This window comes from Clinocottus analis, unplaced genomic scaffold (assembly GCF_023055335.1).
Source record: "Clinocottus analis isolate CAN_PGR_092001 unplaced genomic scaffold, fCliAna1.0.p SCAF_16, whole genome shotgun sequence".
Lineage (NCBI taxonomy): Eukaryota > Metazoa > Chordata > Actinopteri > Perciformes > Cottidae > Clinocottus > Clinocottus analis.
The window spans coordinates 8,749,190-8,775,495 of NW_027175887.1; the positions used below are offsets into that span (position 1 = coordinate 8,749,190).

Below are 26,306 nucleotides of genomic sequence, written 5' to 3' on the forward strand. Positions count from 1 at the left end.
TTGGTTAATGTCAGAGCTCATATGGTCGCCAGATATTGAACAGCGACTAGTTCTTCATGCATTAACGGCCGAGAGCAGAGAAAAAAAAAAATACTTGATAACTACTCAGGCAGCCACTTACACCATAGTGTGGCCTCAGTGGTTATCACAATATATGAATGATGGAGAGACAATCATCATGATGGAGTGGCTCAGCTTGGTGTGTAGGGAATATGTAATGTATTCTCTACGTGTCCAGGCCGAGCTGTTCAAACACCATCTTTATGGTCGGACGTGTCCCGGGAGACACCGATGCAGAGGTTAGACACAGAGACACAGATTGAAGACTAGCCACCTCTCCGCTACAGGGCCTGGCCACCAACCTCACAGAATTTTTAATAGCACACTAAAATGCTGCGTAAAGACTAAATTGCTGCCCTCAATGGGCAACAGATGATGGAATTAAAGAGATTTAGAGCTGCGGGGGGAAATGGGCTGTGCATGTTTGATGTGGGCCTGGGAACGAGGGAAGAGAGGAAAGAGGGCAGCAGAGCAAACCAAGGCAGCATCTGGCCCTTGTAGGGACAACACAGCTCTCTGGGAAGTCTCTGCGGAGTGAAAAAGGGGCTGACTGATAGCCCTTTCTAACACCCACTATGTGCACAGACTGGCACTCGGCTACTAGTAACACCTGCTGCGCCCATATGGCACTACAATATCACCCATCACCTGAACAAAACTAGAACAAGCGAGACGAAAAAAGAGAAAGAAAAAAAAGTTCTAACTCAATTTCAAGGCCACCGCACAAAAAAACATTTATTCCAACCCTACCCCTACTCCAGGTAACCATAGCAACCCCTCACCTGTCGTCTCCCTCAACAACAATAGGCAGACAGCCAGGTCAGAGTGACATTTTCTCTAACTCACAAACACACATGCACCGCATAGTCCCACATACTCCATCATATTCCCACCAGTATACATAAATCCTACATGTATTGAGTATATGTAGGTTTTATCCTCTGCCTCGTCTCACCCCCTCCCTCTGTTCTACCTTCAATCCACTATCACAGATGCACACACAGACACGTTCGCACAATAACACATTTTAGCTTCACTACTCCGGACACAGGAAGCTGGCAACATGCCTTTCATAGCCCACCAAAATGGCAACCGTTATCCTGACCTGGCATATTCTGAGCCCCAGTGTAAACGTGGCCCAGTATAAAGAGATGGTGGGCTGCAGCAGCGTCTCTATTCACTAGAGACAAAACCTGGATCTGTGGCATGATCTCTGGCTGGACCAATGAATAGAGCCAGCAATCCAGAAACGCCACAGCCAGTTAACTCTTCCACCACGAGGCTTTGCCTGGCTGTATACAACATAGATGCTGAGGGAGGTGCTGGTGTGAAGTACGAGCGAGGGGGGCAGACATGAAAACGGAAAAACTGGCACTGATGATGACAGCTCTGCGCTGCGTGTGCGCTCATGATAGAGCCATGCGCCGCACAAAGAGACTGGGGAACCCAGACACACAGCTGCACTATACACGGCGACAAGCAGTCATTGAAAACTCCAGCAAAAAATTACTAACCGCAGCCTCGTCTCTTACAACTCTCCCACACAAACTTCTGCTTTTATCTCATCCCAAGTGTGGAGGGAAGTTAAAAATAATTCAGAGAAAAAAGGGGGGGCTAGCAGACTGACACATTCAAACAAGCTCTGGTGTAAGGGATGAAGCTATAAAGCGCGGAGGCTGTTGATAAGTTAGGATGGGACAGGCTTTATCCCGGGTGAGGAGAGGGGGATGGGCCTCACCACCTTGGTTCTCATTTTCCCGCCGCTTTCATCTCGCTGCGCACCGCAGACCTAGTGAGTCACCCAGTGAGCAAAACACAACCAAAACCAATAGCCTACAGATAGTATCTCTTACGCTAACAAGCTTTTCACTTGGGGATACTATCAGCTCCCTGGTTTTCTCATTCAGCTAATTAGGGATGGACCTGCAGCTATCTATCCACCCTGTTTTTATCCTCCTTCCTCTCACTCTTTTTTTAAAATCTGCTGCTTATATTGGCCTCTGTCAGTCCTGTGGTTCTACTCTTTCACTCGAAACACACACACACACACTCTCAAATATCTGGACGTTCTGCGTCAATCTAATTCTCCATCTTCCAATCCACTGCTGCCCTCACAGTCACTGTGTCCAGCTCAAGGCCACTACTGCCTCTTAATCCCATTAGACCAAACACAATCAATTATCCAGCCAGCCGTAAGGATCTGAGAGCATTAAGAGGTTAGCTCAGGAGATTTAAAGCCATTGATGTCTATGACAGGAATGCACCTCTCGGCCCCTTCCCTTCTGCACTCCCTGCTTACCAGAGCATTTGTGTCTGTGTATGTGTGTACGTGCGTCAGCGCGTGTTCATCAACATGACACCAAGGCACCAACTTGAGCCACCATGCATTGCTTGCGGATCTTTAATCATGTCCCTGCCAGTCCCGGCAAATTACTGCCTTGTGATGGTAATCGATAAAGCGATAAACGCAGTCAGGGACTGCAGCTGCTGGAGCGGAGAAATACCGCTGTGTGGCCACTGGTGGAGTTCTCATAATCATAATCATAATCTGTTCCCCTTTTGCCAAGAGTAAAGGTAGAAAAAGGTAGAAGGAACGATGCACGCTGGTACACTGTATTAGCAGTTAGAGATGGAGGCGTTTCGGAGACACAGGTGCAGCTCCATCAATACTATCAGGCAGATATAATCATACTGTAATCTGGACATCCACCCTCCCACCCCTGCTGGTCCATAAACTCCATGCCCCTCTGCTGCTCTATTCATCGCTTGATCTCATTCTCTCACTACCTCCCCTTTATCTTCCCCACAGACTCAACTCCTCCACCCTCTAGTCTTCACTAACGTGTTCCTTCTAAAGGCGAGAAAATTAAATATGATCATTCCTCTTCAAGGGCACTACTATTAGCCCCATAATGAATATTCGGTTAATGTAGCAGGGAGACGAGATTCTGCAAGTTTCAGAAATATGCCGCATCAAGAAGTGAAAGGTGAAACTCTCAAATTTGATTTTTTAGCAGCCTTACAGCACAACTTAAAAAAACAAAAACAAATGAATGTGCAGTTATTTAATTTTACATGCACTTCATAGCAAAAATAACACAAAACATGAATTATTACCAGTATCTTATTAACATGAATGAGCGATCCTGTGACATTTAACGATATGATTGTAGATCTATCTCATCAGAGTCCTATACATCATTTATGGCTCATTAATATTTCCAGTGATGAATCATTGATTATAGGGCTATTATGAAATACTTCCTCAAATCTTATGTCCCTGATGCGACCTCCGCTGGAAAATCATTTGGCTAAGGCTTGAAAGGCGCCGGAGCACTTGTGGCTCTAACTTTAACTCCACTCCTAAGGACTTGTCAGTCTGCGTTCCAGATGCAGCTGCCAAGCACCTTCTCCACTGGGATTCAAATGTGTTTCCTCATGCAGACACGATAGCCACTTTCCAATTTCAACTTCATCTTAAACCACCAATTTCTGCTGCCGTGGCGGTGATTGAAATATGAAACCCTGCATATATACAGGCCATTACAGGGAATACAAGGCCCCAGCTGCTGTCAGTCTGCTCAGGGATGTGAGGGGAGAAGAAACAACAGGGATCAGCTACAGTCGCAACGCATTTCTATTTATTTATTATTCAATAATGCCGAATTGGCCCCTGACCCCCTGCAGCAACTGAAGCCAAACTACCCTCAGAAGAAAATGGCAGCCCTGCTGAATCAGGAGGAAATCAAACAGAATCCCTGGGGCTCAGTGGTACGAGAGTTCAAATCTGACAGAATATGATGAGTTTCCCCCTTTGAGTAAATCTGGTTTTGATTCATGCGAACATAAGTCAAGAAGCACATTCACACTCACTTTCTAGGGCAACACCATTAACAGGCATGCCAACACAGAAATGACAAGTAAATAAATGAGTCATCCCATTAAGCAGAATCTTTATGGGCATCCTAAAAAGTGATGAGCATGTTTCTGCTCTCTCTCCCTCCCTTTCTCCCTCTCTCGCTCGCTCCCTCCCTCCCTCTCTCCCTCCCTCCCTCCCTGCCTCCCTCCCTCCCTCTCTCTCCCCCTCTTCCTCCCCCTCCCTCTCCCCCTCCTTCTCTCCCCCTCCCTCCAACCCCACAAACCAACAAGTTTGTTCAGGGGCAACATGTAGTGCTTTTATCTTTCTTTTATGCCTTTCCCAAATTTCAATAAAACAGTTTGATGGGCAGGTACTTCTAACATTATTCCAGCTGAAGAGAAAATATTTTAAAGTAACCGTTGTTCAAGTGCAAAGTAAATGAATTGAGTAGCATAGCACATAGCACAGACACCCAAACGTAGTGGGAGAAAAAGAGAGGTGGGGGGGCAAGTGCAGATAACACACTGTTTTCTGCAGCTTTCAAGGTTGTTTCAGCTGTTAATTAGTTCAGTTTGATGGCTTGCGTCCATGGGTGCAGTCTAACACAGTTAAGTCAGATGCTCAATGAGTTTTCTCTGGACCTTAAATACTGAGCCGCTGCTCTACAGGAACCTGGCTCAAGGTTAGCACCACGGTGTCAGTCATGCCCAATGTCCGGCGCTCACAGTCTGCCATCCTCCTCAAGTGGCTGCCAGAGAACACTCACCAAGGTTAAGTCTGTCAGAGCCAATGAGCATCCCACTTATCTCAATCAAAGTCCTTCACAAATCTTTGAGGGATTGGTCCTGCCTGTGCTTCAAACTCAAGGAAAAATAAGGGCATTCGCTTTCCGGGGGAAATAGAAAGGAAAGCTGTTGCACCTAAATTGAACCGTTTGTCAAGGATTATTAAGCCGCACCCAATCAAATCAAAATCATTAATCAATTAAAATGATCGCCCACCGAGGGAAAGAGATGAAGGCATTTGCATATTATTGTTTGCCGTATCTCTAATCTGTGTTCAAGAAAGAACAGAGGCAGTGATACTGCAGTTCTCTGATGGCCGTTGGGTATGATGACTGTGTTTTTTAGGTCAGGGTTTTTTATGTTGATAAATACAAAAATGTTATCTTTAGAAAAACAAGCCTGTGTGTTACGGACTGCACATGTGATTGATTACCCACTGATCTTTTTCCTCTCTCTCGAGTCAAGAAGAAGAAACGTTTCATACTGCATATTTCTGCTCCTGATTTTAAATGGCAACAAGAATAAAAAAAATGTTGTTCCTTGTAAATTAGACACAATAAGAACAAATGCCTTTCAGTTAACGTTGGCGCGTTATAAATGGTCATGTAAGGTAATGACAGTGTTTAAATGTCAAACAACAAACCCAAAGAGATAAGCCGACATATATTTGTGTCCCCCAAGTGATGTTGAAAGTAATGAATTGTGCGTTAATGACAATAAATTACTGCACTTTGTTTCCACAGGAAACAGTCTATAAATTGGTTGATAGCCGATGTAAATGTGTTGTTTGCGCGGTATAAATCACCTGCAAACAATATGACACCTGTGGATTTTCAAAAGTAAGAGAAATCTTCTTTCAAGCCGACCCACCCTCCCACCGCTCGATATTTCACGCACAATAGTAAATAATCCATCGCTGTGACATCATGTACAAATGGCACAATTAGTCATGATGGATATTGTGGTAACTATTCAGGGCCGTACAGTGAGGTAGACGCTGGCTTCGGCACATCAGATCGTTGGTGTCCACTGAGTAAATAGGACCAAGAGATGACAAGATCATCATTCTTAAATGCAGGCGCATTTTTAAATGTCATCATATACTATGGCATTAGTTTGCGCGCGTGTGTGTGTGTGTGTGAGGGGCTGGGGGGGGGGTTGTTTGTCTGATCCCTCCATCTCCAGGGGCAGCGGTTTCTCCCTCTCATCAACCGTGCTCAGCCAATGTGACTGTCACTCCCAATCTGCACGGAGAGGGGAGCCCGTGCCTATTTTTATAAATGTATTCATATTCATTAGCCCTGAGTGTCATTCATAGCAGCAGTTCTTTAATGCGGTGCGTAACCATCAGAGGCTGGAGGAGCCTGCCTCCTCTCATCTCACAAATTAATAACACAGAAAATCACTGCAAAGGTGCCTACTGTCAAACAACAATAGCTTCTGATTTGCATCAACTGCGTGCACCTCCTTATTTCCACATGAGGCACAAAAAACACCCATCAGTAGTCTCCTATTGAGGAATCTCTAGAAAAATGCCATTGTACATTCTTTTGAGATATAAAATCATTAACTTAAGTGAGAATTAATTACAACCCTTTTTTTTTCTTCCCTTGACCCACCACAGTATTCTGCCTCATAACATCTTGGTGGCAGCCGGTTAATTGTGCAGAATAACTGGTGTGAACGTCGGCAGTTAATGAGAGCAATTAAGCAACAGACTCACATGAGATTTCTCTTCACCCGCTCACTCAAAGACATCACACTTTGCCTTGATTGGCTTGTACGTGTCACATAAAGCACACAACAACGCCATTCCACACAGTCAAGTCCGTCTCTTTGACTTGGGAAATTCTTCTTTTTTTTTTTTACAAACACTAAAATGACTGTACATTTTGATTTGTACATAGTCTTTACGGGTTCGTCGGGAGCAATCATGTGTGCACATTTCTGTCCGTACTGTACAGCCACTTTCTCATGCACCATTTTGGGCACCGTGCCTTCTAAAGTAATGGAAGTGGGCTGCTTTTCACAGCCCTCTTTGCAATGTTTTTTTCATGGCCATTGTTTCTGCTCCACCCCACTTTAAATCAAGAGCACAATGCCCCCCCCCCCCCCCCCCTCCCTCTCACACACACACATAACCCCACACACTACCCCACCATACTTCACTCTGGACAACATTAATAAAACAAGCTTTCAATGATGCAGAGTGCAACGCCACATTGGGCTCTGAGCAGTGGTGTGATTAAAGCTTTTAAACACCGCCACCCTTTGAGTTTGCATACGTCTGCTCGGCAGCATAGTGGGGCACATGTTCTCGCTGTCGTTTACCGTGTCTCTTTTGCTCCGCTTTCCTATTCCTCACTTTGGTAGTGGGGACAAGACAAGTGCTCGGCCCACCTTTAACGTATAACGCTGCAGCAGGAGCGCCGACAGTAAAATGGGAGTGTGGTCCACGGAGGAGAGGTAGCCACTGTGCTCGTGTTTGCGTCTATTGTCCGGGTCTCACAGCTGTGCTTCTTCCGGTCTTTACAAACCAGACAAACCCAGTAAACCAACGTATTCCACTCTGTTTCTTCACCTACGATTACGTTTTCTGTTGCAGCTTTACTTTTCTTAGAGTCCCGATATTCACTGTGAAGCATATCAAAGACACTGGCGGATCATCACAGCACGCACTCAAAGAACACATTTTTGATTGGTAATTTCTCCTCACGATTCCTCCCTATATTCTAATGACGGTGACCCCCTGAGTACAGAAATGGAAATAAAGCTTTTTAATTGAATTTCATGAAATTAAACATCGGCCAGAGCAACTTCATTAAACTGATATAATCCTACTGACTCTCATATTTCTGCTTTCCCCACAGGCGGAGAACATGTCCAGCATTGCTACAATAAGATATGTGCTCAAACATTTTCTTTCACAGAACAAGGAAATGACTCTTTCAAAGGGTCGTACTCGCAATTGAAAATAGCAATTTGTGAAAGCTTTGAGGACAATGACACAGACATTTAGCCCAAGGCCTCTGCAACTGCCACACAAGTCAGAGCAGATGCTGCCGTCATATAGAATATGTTCACAAACCGCATGAGCCGAGCCTGCCTTCGTATCTGCCGTAATGCTCTCGCTTAAGTCAGGCATCACAAATCAGTTTTGAGCCATCATATGTACGTCACATGTGATGTAGATCTGATTTGGCTTTACTCTCGTGGGTGAAGCTCTGTGTCAGCCTAGAGTGTGTTCACATGTCCGCTGCAGCTCCATTGTGGAGACATGGGGCCAACATTGTCAGAAGTCTTCCTGCTGCGGTACAGTGCATATCCGCAACAGGGGACGCTCCGGCCCGTTTGTTTAGGTACGACTCCATGGCTCTGAGACAAGAGCAGACAGTGACCGAAGCATTTGGGACATGGCAATCCCCTGCAGAATTCAGCAGGCTGCGTCTCAAGCCCCAGTGACAGGAAATCTCACTCAGATCACAAAAGGCAGCACTGATTGTGTGTGACATGTGCATCCTCTTGCCTCAGATACAATGTCTTTGTTTTGTGTGGATTACTTGTGTGTAGGCATTTGTACTTTTGTGCACCGTATGTTTGTGTGTGTTACAGCGGGGGTGTTTTTCTCCACCCAATCTACTTCTCTTTTAAAAATCGAAAGTGTGACCTTCTTCTACATCTTGCACGTCCGTGAGAGTATGTGGGAGATAAAGAGTGTGTAAAAAAAAAGGCTGATTCTGAATTATAGAAAGACAATTAGACTCAGGGGATAATAACCAGAGATGTGTTGTGTCTAACAGGCTGAGCACATGATATGTAGGGGTGAATGTGTAAAAAGGCTGGCAGTGGGAGAAGTGGAAGGGTTACTGTTTGGGCTCAAACTGGGCACACTAATCCCTTTGATCCCCCCATTTTACTGTCAGCTGTTTCCTAGCTACCGTCGGATCTGCACAGAATTTAGGATTTGTGCTACTGTACACCACAGCAATCTCTACCCCACTGATGCAGCGCTCTCCTTTCTTTCCTCCATCAATACCCCCCCTCCACCTATTTCCTCCTCATAACGTCCAAAGCTATGTTTATTTTTTCTTTCTGTTCCCCCTTTCTGCATCCCTTCGCTGCAGCTGGCAGTGGCTGCGAAACGGCATGGAGACAGGTTAAATTGGAAAGTATTTTGCACAGAGGGCCGCCAGAGCATGACGCTTCATGGTGAAAAAGAAGCTGATTCTGATTTTGTCTATTCACATGAGACACCATGGCTGTGCCCCACTTTCATTAGTTGTGCCGAAAACAGCATTCAAATACTGCTTTGGTCTTTTGAGAAATCTCCATTTAGCAATAATGAAACAATCCGTGCACGTGTGTGCAGATGCATGTGTTAGAGGGAGAAATGTGTTTGGGTATTAGCGTACGGCGACACTATTGCTGTGTTCATGTTTGTGCATCTGCTAACATGCATTAACGCAATAAAAAAAGGCACTTTTATTGGATTCTGCTTCCAAGCCACCTTTGAAATTTAAATAAATATGCAGCTGTATCTGCGCAGGATCCCTTTCTTTCTTGTCAGTATTTCTTGCTTTCAGAAGTGCAATGCCCCACAGACTTCTAGCTTAACCTCTGAGGAGCGCTCCCAAACTGATACTAAATCATTCCGGGCAGATAAACATGACGAACTCGATTTGCGTCTTGGCAGATTCATGCTTCATTGTCAAACACTGGCTCTCTCCGTGGCCCTGCTTCAATTAATCCTGTCAGCAAGGAGAGGAAGAGTGAATACAACAAGTTTCCTAATTTGCTGATTTCAGTAAGAGCCGCGGCGCCGTATTGATTTGTGTATGTACTGCACACCTACATAATTTGTATCAGTCAAGCTTTCTGACCACCCTTGTTTATCTGGAGCCTTTGTTCATTTATATGTTCGATTAAGCATTTTAAGTCTTCAATCAGTCAATTCATCCTCAAGCCCAGAAGTGTAAAAATGTAACGATCCAAGACATTAACTGTCGAGAAAATTGTAGTCAAATACGTCGTAACTCGTTGTGTTATAAAGAAGATGTAGTTGTATAAATAGCCTCATACCCGTGACAGCCTAAAAAAAACTTTATCATAGAATTCATCGAGTTGAAGTCAGTTTTTTAGATCTGTAAATATCTCTCCACATGCACTGTGCCTCAGGTGAGGAACGCAGGCTTCCATACAGTGTTGGACAAAGGCTGTGTTTGGGCTTTGACTTGAATCCTGCCGTATGGTTTCAGTCTCGCACCTGAAGCCCTTTTATGGCTCGTGCCGAGAGGCCAAGGAAAGGGAATCCAGATGCGACGTGAGCCACAGAAGAAGAAGACTGCAGTGCCGCTGTCAGCTCCCATCACCGTCACAACTCTTAACTGACACTCTACTGATGTTACAGTCAAGGGCAGTGATCAAAGAGAGGTGTACATTAAAGTATCGCCATACTACAATGACAACCAGCCCTTCTCAATGCCATGCATACCAGATGGGAATTCCTTATCAGCAAACACAAAAGTGCTGCTGTATGAGAACGCAAGTAGAAATTTCTTAAGATTTATCTCCCCATTTGCCTTTGAGTGAACCGCGCTTTAACATCCACACTGACATCCCCCGGGTGTCTCTGTTGCAAACCATTTGTTTACAGTGGAGTTCTGTCAAAATGTGACAGGAGTGGGGAGGGCCTGATGCTGAGCTCTGCCCTATCTTTGAGAAGAGGAAGGAGGCAGGTGTTGGGAAACAAAAGTGATATCCAACATGATATGGAATCCCATTTGGCCAAGAAAAGGACAATGGGGAATGAGAGTCAGCCCTGGTCCTAATCAATACTGAGCAAACGGCATTGAGATGCAGCTTGAGGCATTTCGCCAGGACCCCTAGCGGCACTGGTAGGCCAGCTGCCAAGCACAGCCCGAGCAGCAAACTCAGCCCTGCAGATGGAGGGCATGGAGGCTCCTTCTCTCCAGATGAGACCCTGGACGTGCAAAATGCCTTAAACGGAAACCGTTTCTCTATTCAACAAGCCCTTCTAAAAACACGCTGTCCCTTGACCCCACTTCCATGCACGTGGAATGGCACGAATGAAATGTTTTCTTCAAACAAGCAAGGTAAATGTCTTCAGTTTCAGCTGGAAAATACAGCTTTGAGAGTCACACCAGCAGGTAGCGAAGAAGAAACAACATTTTCTTCTCCTGTTCCAGATGTTTTGCGGCTTGTTGTTCGTCTGACTCACTTCTACTTCCTTTTCCATGTTTCTGTATCGAGTGAAACAGCAACATCGGCGTGCCTTCCCCTGTCATTACTGCGTGGTAACTCGCTGCTGGTAGTTGGGCAACATAACAAAGTGTTGCGACTGGCTTGGTTTGAGGTCAGCAGAAGAGTGGAGCAGAATATCAAGATGTGAAGATTTCATTCATGTGATTGTACAAAGAAAATGGATTTGTACCACCAGTTGTTATCACTTGGAGACAAAACATGCCCCCCTTCTTTCCCCCCTGTTTCTCCTCGATTTCTCGATTTCTTTGCCTCTTTTGCCATTTTATTCACAACACAAGAATACACTCATCGGTCCCCAGGAGGGGCAAGCTGAATGAGAGCAGAGATTCAGTGTGCACATTATGCTGTAAAAAGCATTGTTTCTCACCAGTTTTCTTTGAGTTGCCTTTTGTGTTGTTTAAATGTTTACATGGAACAGCTCGGGGGCCTCAAGACAGATGTATGGTCCAAGAAAACTGCCTCAGTACAATCCCTCTTTTCCCTGGATGAAAGTGATGACACCATTTTGAGGGCTTTTACCAATCGCTCCTTAGAATAATGCTTTGATGAAGCAGCATGCACAACATCTTTGCTCCCTTGTCAAAATGACATAAGAGAAATGAAATAAATAGTGCTGTTTTAAATCCCCCTCTCTATCCAAGGTCATTTCTTTCCCATTTCTGTCCCAGCTCAGGGCTTGTTCTGAGGCATTTCTTTTTGTTCTATATAGTTGAAGAGGAGCCTCCTGGACCTGTGTCAGATTGATTAGACTTTTAGCCAGGAGAATTAATAAGGGAATTATTTGTCTCTTCCCCCTTTGTAGTGCTTCTCTACTCAGTCTCATCAATAAACAAGGAGACATGGAAACAAAACCCCTCTCAGCTATGTGATTAAAATTTGCCCCCAAAAGAAAGACTTGTCTCCTAAGTCAATTATTATTAGAAAGTCTAAATTTGAGAAACAGAAACTGTATTTTTTACCCAGCAGGACAAAGAAGAGCTGTCTCTGGGTAAAGAAAATCTGTCAATCTTTATAAGACCCAGGTTTACTGTGCACCTTATTAAACAAATAACATTCTGAACACAAACTCACATCCAAGCGATAAGTATTCAACACCAGCACAGCAACTTCTGCATATTTCAGCCAGCTACCCTCACATGGCAACATGACAGACTCGTGGTGGGAGATAGGACTCTTTGCCCCATGCAAATAACTATTACCATAACCCTTTAGGCAAATGGCAATTACTGGGCAAGGGGTGAATGCCAAAACCCTGTGGTACAAGTTAATTTGATTACATTTCCATTATGAACTATAAACACAGTTTTGCTGCTCGACTGAGCCAATTAAAGGCCTCCTGAAGCTAGAAAACGTTGACAGCGCAGCAGCTCTATTGTTCTTCAACAATAAAGCAGATTGTGATCATTTGTTCCCCTTAAACAGGTTAAAGGCCGTTGTATTTTTTTCTCTTTTAACATTAGCAATATTATGATTGATATTATTTCTAAACCAAGGAATCAGGCTTTTTTTCATTCATTTCGATTCTTGCAGCCAGTAAGCAAGGACACATATTTGTTCTTATTCTTATTCAGTTGTGATATGTTCCATCTTGGTGAATAAAGCATCCTGTGACAACATGAATAAACATGTGTAGACAGCATTTGGCAGCCAGGGAAAAGCAGCCAACCGGCCAGACACGGGAGGAAGGAGCTGAAGACACACAAGGAGGCTGATTTGGAAGCCAGGCTGCCACAACGTTTCACCTGAGGCTGTGCAAGCCACTAGCTGGTCTTTCTGGGCATGATCCATGTTGCCACGAAAACAGGCATTTAGTCCAAATTTCAGCAGACATCTGTTAGCTCTCTGGAGGAGTAAACATGTTTAATTAACTGCGTTTCGCCAAACAGAGGGATGCATGTCATAAATATGCACTGTGGGTAATTATAGTATGGTGGCTAAGAAGTTACGGCCCTGTACAGGACTTGTGACAGGATAAAAGTGCTTTATGTTCAGGACAACGCAATTATTTCATCACATATGGCTCGGGATTTAGTATCACATCTAAAATCAGATGCCTGAGGCCAATGCGGCATCAATGTGAGTATGTAGGTCTACTTTTGTGGAGCTACATGCAAAACAGATTAAGCTTTCAGTTATTTGTGATGGAGTGTTGTACGTGTGTGGGCGCACATGATCGGGTTTTTGGATCAGCCTTTGTTGGAACTAGGAGATGCCTTTGATTCTATTAAAACTGTATTATAGTTTTCTTGATGGAGTTGTGTAATCTTGTACACATTGATTTTTCTATCTTTCAGTGGATGTGTTCGCATGCGTGTGTGTAGTTTTGTGTCACTGATGTAGATGAATTATGATCTGGTGCCGGTATTAGCACAGGGAGTTTTAATCACACAAGGATTCAGAGTGTTTTAAACAAATGCTTTTTTGTAAGCACTGTGGATTATCATAAGATTTAAAGATTTGGAAATGCCTGACAGCTGTCAAGCTGAATAATAACGTACGTCCAGAAAATTATAGCAGCTGCCGGTTGGCAGAATGTCAATGCTGCTATCTAGATTAAAGCTCAATAGACAGGAACATACAGTAAGCGCCAGGAAACAAACACACACACACACACACACACACACACACACACAGACACTAGATTTCAGCAGTAGGGGCTTTGGGCTTTGAGGTGAGAAGATACAGAGACCGCTAAGAGGCAAAGAAAGACCAAACCTTACATCAATTTACTTGCTATTTGGATGAGGGGGTCAACATGAATTTTAAAATGGCATGCTGAGAGCAGCCTGTGGCAGAAGAAAGGTAACCCTGTGGACTCTATCAGGTATCTCCTCGTACGCTGGAGCAGCCAGCTGTATTAAACACAGCAGGAGCCTCAGTAGGAACCTGTTGAAAAACAAGTATGCACTACCTCCGGTTTCCCAGGGGCCTCGTCTGTGTGTACATCGCCTAATTTATGACATCCTCGGAGGTCCTCCCTGCTCTGGGAATGACTACAACCTTTCCAATATGCAGAGGCACAGCCGCACTGCCAGTCATTTGCACACACAGGATGCCCCTCGAGGATGAGATCGGCTTCCTACTTCGGACGAACAAGCCCTCTCTGGCTCGTGAGAGGACCCCCTGCAAAGAAAGCAACTGCGTCTTCACTGAAGAACCTAAAGGAGCGATTGTGCGCCATAGAGGAGGTCCTTCTCAATTGAAAGAGCAGGCAGATAGTTGAGCGAATCTCTCACCAATGCTAATGCGCAGCCGGGAACATTCGAGGGGCCTGAATACCAACTGCAAGACGAGTTTGGGGAGGAAAGGTAAAAACCCTGTGAAGTAGCCTCGAAGCGCTCAGCAGATCCTCACAGACGGCATGTTAGCTTGAGAAAGGGATGGTAATAACAGCTAGAGGAACTGTGCCCTGCATAATAAGAGACGCCTGAGACTCTCTTAAGATAAGGCTGGGAGCACTTCAGAGCAATGCGACCTGTTCAAAGACAAACAAGCAAAGGATTATGCTGCTTTTAGCACTTTGGTGCACTGAGCATTGTGATTAGAAAATGGGGGAGTGCATAGAAAAGCCACCTTTCGTATGAGTCAACTTCCACACCAGGACTTCTTTTTCCTCTCCTTTGGGACCTATTAAAGCATATTCCAGAAGGATCTGTATGTCAAACATGCATCTTTCTTTTGTGCTTCTTCATGACCCTCTGTAATAAAAACCAAGACCCAGTGGTTGGAATGTTAAGCAGAAGGTTAAATGCTATTTAATGGGATTATCCAACCTGACTGCTGATGAAATTCACAGCCCAGTAAGCGCACACAATAATCTTTTCCCTCCATCTACTCACCTTTAGTTCTTGTGACAACTTGCAGTTTTGCTTTTCCAATTCTGAAATATGGAGGCAGGAAGGATTTGCTCTTGCTGCGTTTCCTCTGGATCTACCCTCTAGTGTGAATATCTCATTACCTTCTCACTGGTCAAGAAGAACATGTCATCCACTGACAGATGGCAAGTGACAAGACATATCAATTTCACAGTAATTGTATGATTAGTGTAGATCGTGTTCACGCCGTTATCCTCATATCTCTGACAGTGCTGGAGGTGAAGGAAAACGACATGTTGGGATTTATTCATTCTGCTCTATTACTTTCACACGGCCTGTGAGTGCAAAAATGATATTTAGGCAAATGTAGCCTTCAAATAAGGGCCTTGCCTCGCTGTTCCTTGGTATTCATTCTAGTTAATGACTGACTGATACACTATTAATTAAGGTGGCCTCGAAGTAAGAGGGTCTGCAAGCAGTGGCTTCATTTGTGTTGAGGTTCCTCAACCAGGGCCACTGGTCCTTTTTTTCTTTTTTACAGATTAAAGGTTTTAAATGTTATACAAAAAGTCAAACTGATAATGTGAATATGCAAATATCAGATTTTAAATCAATCAATTTTCGAGGAATATTCTGTATTAAATTGATTTACGGTGAGCATTTTAAATCACACATTATTGAGGCTCATTTAAACCGACCAACATTTCATTTGTGATAATAATGTCCAGCTCTGCAGGGGCAGCTGTTCTTTTTTGTAATGTGTGTGAGCTTTTGGAGCATGCAAGTGGTCCTGTGGTTATGATGGTAATGGGTAATGTGGTGAAGGCAAACGGCAGTTTATTCACGTTGCTGTCTGAGGAAAACGAATTTAACAATTGACGAATTTAATCTCGTTTAGAGTGTGTCAGGGATTGGTCTCCAACTGCTCTGGCTATGTGACCAGATCTGTTAAAACAGTCATTTAGTATTTTAACGAACTGTTTTTCTTTGCCTAACCTTATCTCACACTATGCATTTCTACCACGTATACTTTCTTGTGCGCTTCAGCTCCACAATGTGCACTAAACACTCAGAGTTGTGCTTCTTACCTTGAGCCCGAGCGCCGAGGAAACAAGTCGCCGACAGCAGAATCCAACAGGAGACCCACACCTGTCCGACCTGTCCGGTCCGACCAGCTGTACCCATGGTCCGCAGCGCCACCGTCGAGCCTCCGGTGCGCCTTCCCCGCCGTGTCCACGCTGGGGACATGTTGCTCGGTGACCGCGCACTCTCCGGGAAGAGTCCTCCTGGCTGCTGGCTGAGCCCTGCGAGTCAAACCTGCTCCTCGCTGGTGATGCGGGTGAGTGACTGGGGGGTGGGGGGGCTTGTGGGGAAGAGCTCGCTCCGCCAGAGAGCACCAGGCGTGCAGACAGACACGCGGTCGTGTGAGGAGCCTGTGGACAAGTCCCGCACGAGCGAGGCGGAGTCAGTCCAATTGAATTTGCTCGGCTGTCAAGTGCGCGAGACGGAATATTGACATCATTTTCTTACTGCTCCGAATAAACCTCTGAATGCATCACAGTGAGATTATAGTGGGATACAAATAAGCTCTATTAAACGAGATGGTGTAAGTTCACTGGTTTTGCTCAAATGTGTTTGATTTGGCTCAAATATTAAAAGACCAGCTATTTGGGTATAGTTTTATAAATACCGTCCCATTATAGCTGTCCTTGAGCAAGGCATCAAAAAAGCCACCTGCTCCACGACCATTACCCAGTGACCAGCAAGTACGCTGCACTGTGGCTCCCAGGTGTGTGTGTGTGTGTGTGTGTGTGTGTGTGTGTGTGTGTGTGTGTGTGTGTGTGTGTGTGTGTGTGTGTGTGTGTGTGTCCAGTTTAAAAGTGTAACTAGACTCCACCTTCCGAGAGAGGATAAAAATGTGTTTTCTTCCGCTGAAAACTACCTCTGTTCTGCCATCGTGTCGGCCACTTCATACGTGCGACTTCTTTTTTTCTATTTATTGTTTTGTGTTGTTAAATGAATTGACCATTGCAAAGACCTGAGCAGTGCGCACTGGAGCCAATCAATGCCAGGACAACTGCTCTGTACGCTATTGCCACCACGCGGCGGAAAGTGGAAGGAAACATCCATTTGGACAGCTGTGATTGATTGTTGACACATTAAAACTAAATGCCTCGGTTTCAAAAACTACCTGATGACAACTAAATCTTTCCAAATAGCTGTTTTTGCTTGTTTCTACTGCCAAGGACGAAGCATTAACTGGGTCACAGAGCAGCTGTGACGGCGTGATTGCTCTGCATTGGTCTCAGTTGGCACTTGCTCTGCGGTGTGGTTAAAAGCAGCACAGCCAACCCATTATACAGGCAAATAGCATGGGAAATAGCTTACACCTGTTGTTGCCCGTGGTTGCTCGCCCCATCAGAAGGCTTCCTATCAGCAGACAAAGGATGAAAGGCCAGTTTGAGCTGGTGTGCACTTTCTGAAAACAGAGGAGGGCACATATGGGCTGTGATATCAGCTTTGTTGTCCTTTCTCCTTTTGAGCTCACTGAAGAACGTGTGCAGTGCAGGCAAGGTATAGCATCTCTCACAAGATTTTTAGCCTTAAAACAACATACCCCTATGTGTGCTGTTAGACAACATCCAAGCGACTGTGCCATGAGCTATAAGCCTGCAGCTGCTTCTCAGGGAGCCTGGTTAAAGTGTACAGACTGCGTATAGTCCCACAGTGAATCTGTTCCAAGGTCCTTTGCTCTACAAATTACCAACTTCCCTTTGTCCCCACGTCTCATGGAGTCTCATTTCTACCAGGAGCTCGTTTGGTGTCATCCACTGCTCCCTCCCTTTATTTCCTCTCCCATCACCCCACTGCCACCCCAAGCCCCCCCCCCCTCCCCCACCCCTGATAATGATGTGCTGATTATGAGGCTCTTAGGCCGGCAGATTGCTCTCCAGTCTCATTCGCATGCAGTGGAAAATTGCTGCTGTCTTGAAGCCCCCACCCTGCTGTGCGTATCAGGCAGGTTGACATTAGCAAGCTGCTGGGAACAGAGCTCAGCCACCAGGGCAGGTGCTCTGTCTCTGTCTCCGTCTCGCAAACAGTTCTGCAGCATAGGAAACAGAGACTGGCGGGAGGGGGGGGCACCTAGGGGTGTCAAACAATATGGCATTGTGTAGATGACTGTTATACTATAGCTATTTTCACTTGCCAAGTGAGACCCCAGTGTATTTCAGTGTGAGACGATATAAAAAACATCTCATTCACTCCTCTTTCAACATCACAACTGCTCCATTAGTTGACATAAAGACAGCATTTCCAAAAGAGATGTGTTCTAATGTGTATAATCAAAGTGCTTTGTCTTCATATTACAAGTGAAATGAATGACAAGTAAAAATGTTCAGGGATAAGAAATTATATCAATAATGGCATTTTTTAAAAAGGTACCGCAGGAGTCCTTGATGGACGAAATGATTAGACATTCACGGACCGCAATTTTTCACTGACATTGACAGACAAAAAAGGATGTGTAATTCTTTAAAAATGAAATCCTCAATTTCATTTGGAAACCTTGGACAGCCTTGGTGTAGTGTTTTACACCACACAACTCTTCCTCTTAGCAGGTCGCCTTTTCTGTCTCATAGAAAACACGAAAAAAGTAAACGTGTTTCAAAGATTCCTCTTCTATCAAGTGTAATTTCCTTAATCATCTTGAAGGCAGAATCTGAGATAAAAAATGACTTGTTAAGACAGATGCTCTTTGCAATGTGACATTCACTTAAATGGCTCTAATATAACTTGTCACTCTTTTCTTCGAGGCATCAATCATATATAATTATTTGAGTCATCGGAATCTTGTTTTATCCATTTAACACCAGCGTCTTTTGGGTATTCAAACCAGCGAGTTGTTTTTCACCGACAGCCTGGCAGGTTCACCGTCAGCGGGAATGTGACGATAATGCACTCTCATGTAGCATCACATCTAAATAAATACTCATGTTGGTCTGGGCCCATGATGGGGAATGCTCCATGGCCTTTCGAAATCTGTTCTCGCTCCATCAGCTGCCTCGATTTGAAATGGCTTGATTGAAATGAGCTTCATTTGAGAGTAGCCCTGTGCTGCCTCACTTATGCATGCAGGCACAATAATGCCGAGGCAAACAAAGTGAAATGCCTCTCTCTGCCTCTCACATAGGTATACCAACAGTGAAGTTACTATGGTCTATTCATTTTAAACAGAAAAACAGTCCAGCTCCTCGCTTTGGCTTCATTCTTCATTCTCTATGTTCCTCTCCCGCTCCCATTTGTCACACATGTTGCTCCTGCTGATTCTCCAAATATGGATGTTTTTTTCTTAGAAAAAAAATGTGTTCCCTAACAGGGGCACAGACACACACACACACACACACACACACACACACACACACACACACACACACACACACACACACATGAATACACACTGATCCACCCACGCACACAGAACATACAATGCACAATGTTGTTGCATCTGTCTTGACATCTCATTTTGAGTATCTCACTGAGACAATCTGATTCCTCTGTAACAGATCATCTCATAGCTCTTTCCTTGAGACAGTGGTAAACTCCAACTGCAAATTAAAACATGAAAAATACAACCAAACTGGTGCCTCAAGATGCATAGCTGAGTCTTAGCAAAGACATCAGAGGGTAATATCCCATTCCATGTCTCCCCACAACGTTGTGAGTCTTCTTGACTCATAGCGGCTGAGATACAACAAAAAAAAAAATCAGATTTTAAACAATAGTATATTTAACTCTTTTAAAGCACATAAAATACATGTGGTCAAGTTATCAGAGTTCATTTGTTCCAAAGAACAAACTACTGGGTAGTTCTCAGAATAATGATAATATCAGAATGCTACACGGTTATTACCTAAGGGACAACTCACTTAGGAATATTGCCTCGAATCACTGGCATAATTGGTCTCCTTGAGTCTCACTTTGATGTAAATAACATTAGCAATTTTTTCAGTCATTTTGCATTGATCTTCCCCTGCAAAATTCTGCCCCAAGAAGCAACTGGAAAATGAACGTCTTAAACTGGAGATGTGAAGGGAGCATTTTATTCACGACGTCAGAGAAACTGCTCTGCCTGAAAGAGGCAACATTATCGGGATTGATTTTGTGCATTGCCACAGGCGTTTTCTGTCCCCTACATATTGGCAGAAAGGAGCATGTGAACTGGTATACATACATGTGCACACTCATTACATTTTATGGCTAATACTGACTCAATCAGTTACAGTATGACTTCCCGTTATGACTGTAAACCGCCACTTCAGGGCCAACTCTTTATCAGACTGTTTCAAAAACAATTTTCATAAACTCGCCGCGATTGTTGACAATTCGGCATCTGTTTAGTGATTACTGTGTCCTCTCTCATGTTTGGAACTTTTCCTCTTTCCTGTGTCACTCTATGTGACCTTCCGCGTACTGATTTGGCAATTTATTGTTTCAACTTTCTCCCCAAGTCCTTGTTTAGAACGAATATCCTGCAAAAGAAAGCACTGTTGGTTGGGAGAGTGTTTTTGTTTTGTCCTTTCTCTCACTTAGTTGGCTCCATCTGAGCAGCAGATAGTGTGACAGCCACAGCACTCTGCAGCGTAAAGAACTCACTTTCATTACACTTGGTCTTTCTGAGATGTGGAATGAGTGCAAACATGTAGTTTGTAACATCACATACATAGTGAAAGGATACAAACATGTTCTGGCGCAATAAATCAAATCAACTTATCAACTGCCTATTTTCCTTGCATATGAAAAGCACTTCATAGACTACAAGACAGTTTGGATGACAAAAGCGAGCGAAGCTAAATATCCATGGTAATGTTGAGATCAGCTGATAAAGGTCATCTTCATCTTTAGCTGTTGGAAAGTAATTAGAGCAGCTATTTACATGCAGAGCAAAATAATTTCCTTCACTAGTTCTCCAGTCTGCCTTTGGCTGATCGCATCTTACTGCTAAATCCTTGAGCCCATAAACCCCGTCATGGTATATCATGGCATTATAAAATACCCTGGGCACCCTAAAGATTAGGTGGGATGAATGGAAATACGAAGCGAGAGGTCTCTTATGATTTCACACTGGTTTTAGCATGTGACATTCTTCCCTGTAGCCATACCTCTGCAATAAGTCTCCTGTGTTTGAGATGCTGTTGCAGCATACATATTCAACCCAATATCTAAACAGTGAGGGATCCATACCTTGTCTTTAATACCATGTTCTGGGTCTCTGTGGGCTTGTTGCTTTTTTTCCAGGTGTTCATTATAGCCCAGCTTTGCTGCAGTTTATCTGTAAGCAATGCAGAAGGCAGGTTGACAACAGTGCCTGGAGTTTAACAAAGTGGGAAGATTTTGAAATATAATGTGTTTCAAAACCAACACCGGTACATTCACAGCTAGCATTGGGCAGAATCTCTAAACATAAACAGCATGTTTCACCCACCTGTGCTGATCCCACAGAGATGAAACTATTGTCTGCTTGCTCTGCATAAATTATTTGCGTTTCCAACACAATGAATTATGGGGCAGAATGCTGGTAATCAGATCAATGTGTGTGAATTATCGCACTGTACCGATGGCATTATATCATACTAGCCGGGCTAAACTTAAGACCATTGAATTACCATGTAGCTTAGCAGTGACAGAGTGATTTATGTAGTTTTCAGGTTAGGCCTGTGGTGTAATGTAAATGAATGCGGTGAAGCTGGAGAGCTCCCATGTGGCTCGGGCATTGTTTGGGCTGTCTAGAAAGCACAAGGCAAGGTGTGTACAAGAATTAGCATTCCGTCCAATCGCTCTTTGCCCTCTCCTTCTTATTGTCAACACAATCATAGTGTAAATGAGATGCCGATAAAATAAGGAGTGACTCATCCTTTACAAACTGCATGGCAAGCTGGAGCATATGCCATTATGTTATGTTGCATCGACTGTACAGTGTCAGTGAAAGACATTTGCTCTCACAGTGACTGACATCAACCACTATTTAGACATCAACAATAAGATAATGTAGCATGCTGCTTTGACGCACTAACAATTTGTTTGACTGAGTAATGACAGCGATGATTCCCGCAGATGTCTAGCGAGAGCATTTGCCGAATGTCATTAAGAAATGATTCCCAATAGAGAGAGATTGAGACATTGCCAATAGGATCCTGTTCTATGAATGAGTCTTGACAGAATGCTCCTTTACTCTTTCCTAATGGAATTGGCCGCAGGAGATTAGATGACCCCTTGATAGTTTATTGAAAGTTTTTGTAATATTTGCCATTAAAAGATGTATTAATTTCCATAAAAAAAACAATAAAGATTCTCCATAACCCAAATGTAACAGCATCAAAACTGATGAGATTTGATGGTGCTGATAAGAGTGGATATTATTGATGTACATCTGTTTTATTTTCAGTATGCAGCTCACATCTGCCACGGTTTAACACCTGAGTGTTAAAGCCACACAAGGTTAACAAAGCAAGACATCATTTTCATTAGAGAAGCCACTTGAGCTAATCATAGAGAGCTCTTGTGACGTGATTATATAAAAAAACATAATTAGTGTCCTTGTGACGTCAAGACATTGTGCTTGAAATTGGACAGCTGCAGTAGCGTCGGCAGGCATACACTTATGATGGAGGTCATTTTTGCCATTAGAGGTGTGGAGCCAAACATTTTATCCTGGCACTGAATACGGCTGCTCCATAAATTTCATACAGTGCCAACAGGCAATCATGTCCTTTAACTCCATTAAACATTAGCCACTGAGCAGGCCCGTGGTTGTCTTTTGACAACAGCCTTAGATTGAATAGACTGAGCGCATTTCAGGTTCACATGTGTTTTTCCCCTCAGGCAGTCAGATAGCGAAGTCGGATATAATCTCCGGTTGATGCAACATGCCTCCATCAGGCCATACAGTCAGCCTCCAAACCTCCAGGAAGAATGCCTGCAGGCTTCAGCAGCCTCAATAGCATACCATTGAGCCCTTATCTATTCCCAAATGCAAAGTCTTTATGTTTCAGCGTGGGGTTTACAGCTGTCAAGGGATCATAGTCAAACACATCAGAAACAGTTTTATCTTCATCATTTCATGTTTGCCTTTCCTGGATTTCAAACTCACACTGTACACGGCAACCCATACTTAAAATGTGTGCGCCTCAGTTGATTCCATCCTCAAGTAATGATACAAATCAAGTGCAGATAATTAATGTAAGAGTATAAAACACAAAGGGATGAAGACTCTCAATAGAAAAACGAGAGTGATTTGTAGAATGTATGCAGTCTGATGCTGACCTGCCGTCCTGCCCTGTCGGTCTTTATTGACTTATTCAACTTCCTAGCTCAATACTGGCTGCCTCATGACTTCCGAGTGACTGAGTTCCCAAACCGCAACATTTTTTTCCACTCCTTTAGGATGAAGTATTTTAATGTCATCTCATGAATCTAAATGGGAAAAAATATGAATGTATCACAAAAAGGAAAAATACGTGATGAGATTGACAAGAGCAGGGAGCTCCTTGTCAAATTCAAGTGGAAAATACGTGGAGTTCTGTGATGTCAGTGTGAGAGATCTGTCATAAGACATAAGATAATCTATGTGCCTTGTGACCAAACACTGTCTTTTATGGTCATATCGAATCAAATGGTCATTTGCACACACACCAAAAAGGCCCTGTTTGTTGCCTTTCTTTCTGAGCTCAAGAGAGCATCAGACAGGAGGTGTTGATCTGCCACGATGAAGACCTCCTCTCTCAGCCTGTTCAGCTCCAGCCCTGTCAGCCCTAACAACCCACCCTGCCTGCAACAACTCTCAGACGGTGAAGTAATGCCAGCTCGCCAGCTCCTGGGGCTTTTCCCATCGAGCCAAGAAGAGTCTGACTAGTGTTGGCAGGGACTCTCCCAAACTGAGAGCAGCCTCCAATGTTTTGGTGCTCACAGATGGCTAACAGGATGTGGAGGAATCATGAGGAAGTCAGTAGGTAGAGTGCAGGCCACCGGCAGACTAATGGAACCTGAACACCGACATTGTGAGTCAGATTTGGACTTTGTTTGGATGTGAATGTGTGCCGCGAGGCCAAGCACCCACTGTCCTCTGCGGTTCTCTGCGTCCCTTCACGACACTTTCCATCGAGTGGATGTGAGTGCTACGCAATGGCCAAAAAGCCCCCTCTGTGCTTTTTGTCACCTTTGTCAGATTGTCCAGCCATCCTATCATGCCCTTCTAAGCCCAGGTGAGAAAGACAGCCTCGCACTGTGGTCCAGGGCATTTATGTTCGGTCTTCTACTCCCCCCTATGAGGCGAAATGACTGGCTTCTTTAAAAGTCACACAAACAGACGCAGGTTTTGACTCAAGTTGTGTAATATTCTACGAGAAGGGTACATTTGTCAGCCACTTCCTCAGAATTTAGTCACCACCTCTTTTCTTTTTTTAACCATCGGCGTTGCCCACAGGAGCCGCCAAAGTCAAAATGAAGGGTCTTCGTAGTGGCTTTTATATAAAACTACCGACAGTGTGTATTTGGTGCAAGTTATAAGCAGAGAGATTAGCTTTTGGTTCAAATTTGATTGACTTACTCACAAATCTCCAAAATAACATATGTTGCATTGTTTGCCATTTACTGGCTTTCAGTTGTTTAATTTTTTTCTAAAATACAGACTCAATAGCAATCTTTACAGTGCTTTAGTTTGCTTTCTGCACAACATTTCTCTCTTGATGTATTCTTGACCTCTCACTTCCACAACAACAGTGATGTGTAGAGTACTGCAGTCCCTGGGAGTCAACGTATTGGATGCAACCTCTTACCTGCTTTGAGAATGGTGCCATGTTAGCAATAGTATTCTAACACTTGGTAAAATGCTGAACTTTGGCTATAAAACGTAGATCTTGTTTTCGGTTACTCCTTCAGAAAGAACAAGTTGTTATGGCGAAGATCATCCAGTTCTTTTAGGTTTGCTGATTATCAGTGGGATCTATATTACGAACCATATCATATTGTTTTTAGGGCTTTTTTTCAATATCAAACTTAATGTTTGACATAAGTGTTTACCTGGCAGACAAAAAAACATAATCTGCTGACACCTTTGAAAAAATAAATTGTTAATACACTGCTGTGATTGAATACTTTTCCTCCAACAAAGTAGCTTTATCCTGGACCTGCTCATGTCTCATTCATTTCTTCGTCCTTCTCCACCTCTCTGTTGTTCCAATTTCCTGTTTCTCCCGCCTCCAATTTTCTTTCACATTCTCCTTTTCAAATGTCAAGCAGCAGCTGCCAGCGCCTTGCCATTGCGGCCTGTGCTCGTAAATCTGGGCTAATTCTCCACCTCTCTTCCATGGTGTATAAATCTTCTCACTTACAAGAGCACTGGTTCTGTTGATGAATGGGCTACAGAGAGCGCTGGATGCCAAGCGAGCTCCGCAGTGTGCATCGTCCACACAAACGGGCCCTGAATCTTGACAAGTCGCAAAATAGTCCCGAAATGCAATCTACTGCTTTAAAGCACCCACCTCACCTTATATGCAATGGTGAGAACTACTGATTAAGGTGTTGCCTAAACCCATCTAAGTGGTTTTGTTGCCTAAACTTCAAGTTTGTTTCATTATCTTAACCTACTTGCACATACTTATTTAAACCTAACCATGACGTTTTTCCTAAATCTAACTAGTGGTTTTGTGCCTAAACTTAGCTTTCGATAAGTAGTGTAATGTCGTTCAGAAAAAGAAGGACACTTCCTGTATTGCACGGCAGTGCTTTAAATTTCACAGCAGTGAAAGTTAAAGCTAGCAGTGGCAAGTCTGTCTTTCAACTTGTTTGTTGATGTAGTAAACAACACACAATCATTCAGCCTGCCGACTCTTTAATGCAGCAGAAACGCTTTATTTGGTTTCTTTTTGGTTTGCTCTTTTAAAAGATGTTTTTGCAATGTGTCACCTTAACTGCCTTATTTTATTCAGAATGTGAAACTGAATAGCTTAAATACAGAAGCATACAAGCCTCAGTTTGTAATTCTTCAGTGAAATGTTTACAATTGTATTCAAAATCATGAGCAAAGGTTGAGGCTTGACGAGGCATGACAATTACCATAACAACACATGAGTCAGTTTGGTGCAGAGCACTAGTTTGTTGCCACACAAGCTCAGTCACGAATGTTTTGCTTAACGAGAGGGAATGAGGATTTGAGCCACCAGCTAACAAACAGTTGTTACTTTGTGCTAAATTAATGCCAGCTGCTCGAGTAGGCTCAGTTGATCTCCATGTCAACACACATTAACAAGTCAATCTTGCAGCTTGACTACTTGCTGAGAAACCAATCATAATCGATCTCGTTGCCTTACCACGAGCAAGAAAGAGACAGAAACACCCTGCCAGCTTGTCAAGCGCCAGAAACACTTTTTCAAAAAGACATCTTCATGACACGGACCCTTGGCCCACTCTCGGTATTTGTCCATCACTTCGAACAGTAAATGAAAGTGC

General features: G+C 43.8%; 1 protein-coding gene across 4 annotated transcripts in view; it reads right to left on the reverse strand.

Annotated features, from left to right (window-relative positions):
• sdk2a (sidekick cell adhesion molecule 2a) overlaps positions 1–16,099 on the reverse strand; it is a 78,514-nt gene extending 62,415 nt beyond the window's left edge. For all 4 annotated transcript variants that reach the window (XM_068578627.1, XM_068578625.1, XM_068578626.1 and 1 more), the window contains exon 1: positions 15,890–16,099. In XM_068578627.1, the coding sequence (XP_068434728.1) occupies positions 15,890–16,049 (160 nt within the window). In that variant the 5' untranslated portion in view covers positions 16,050–16,099. The remainder of the gene's footprint in view (positions 1–15,889) is intronic.
• Positions 16,100–26,306: the final 10,207 nt, after the last annotated feature.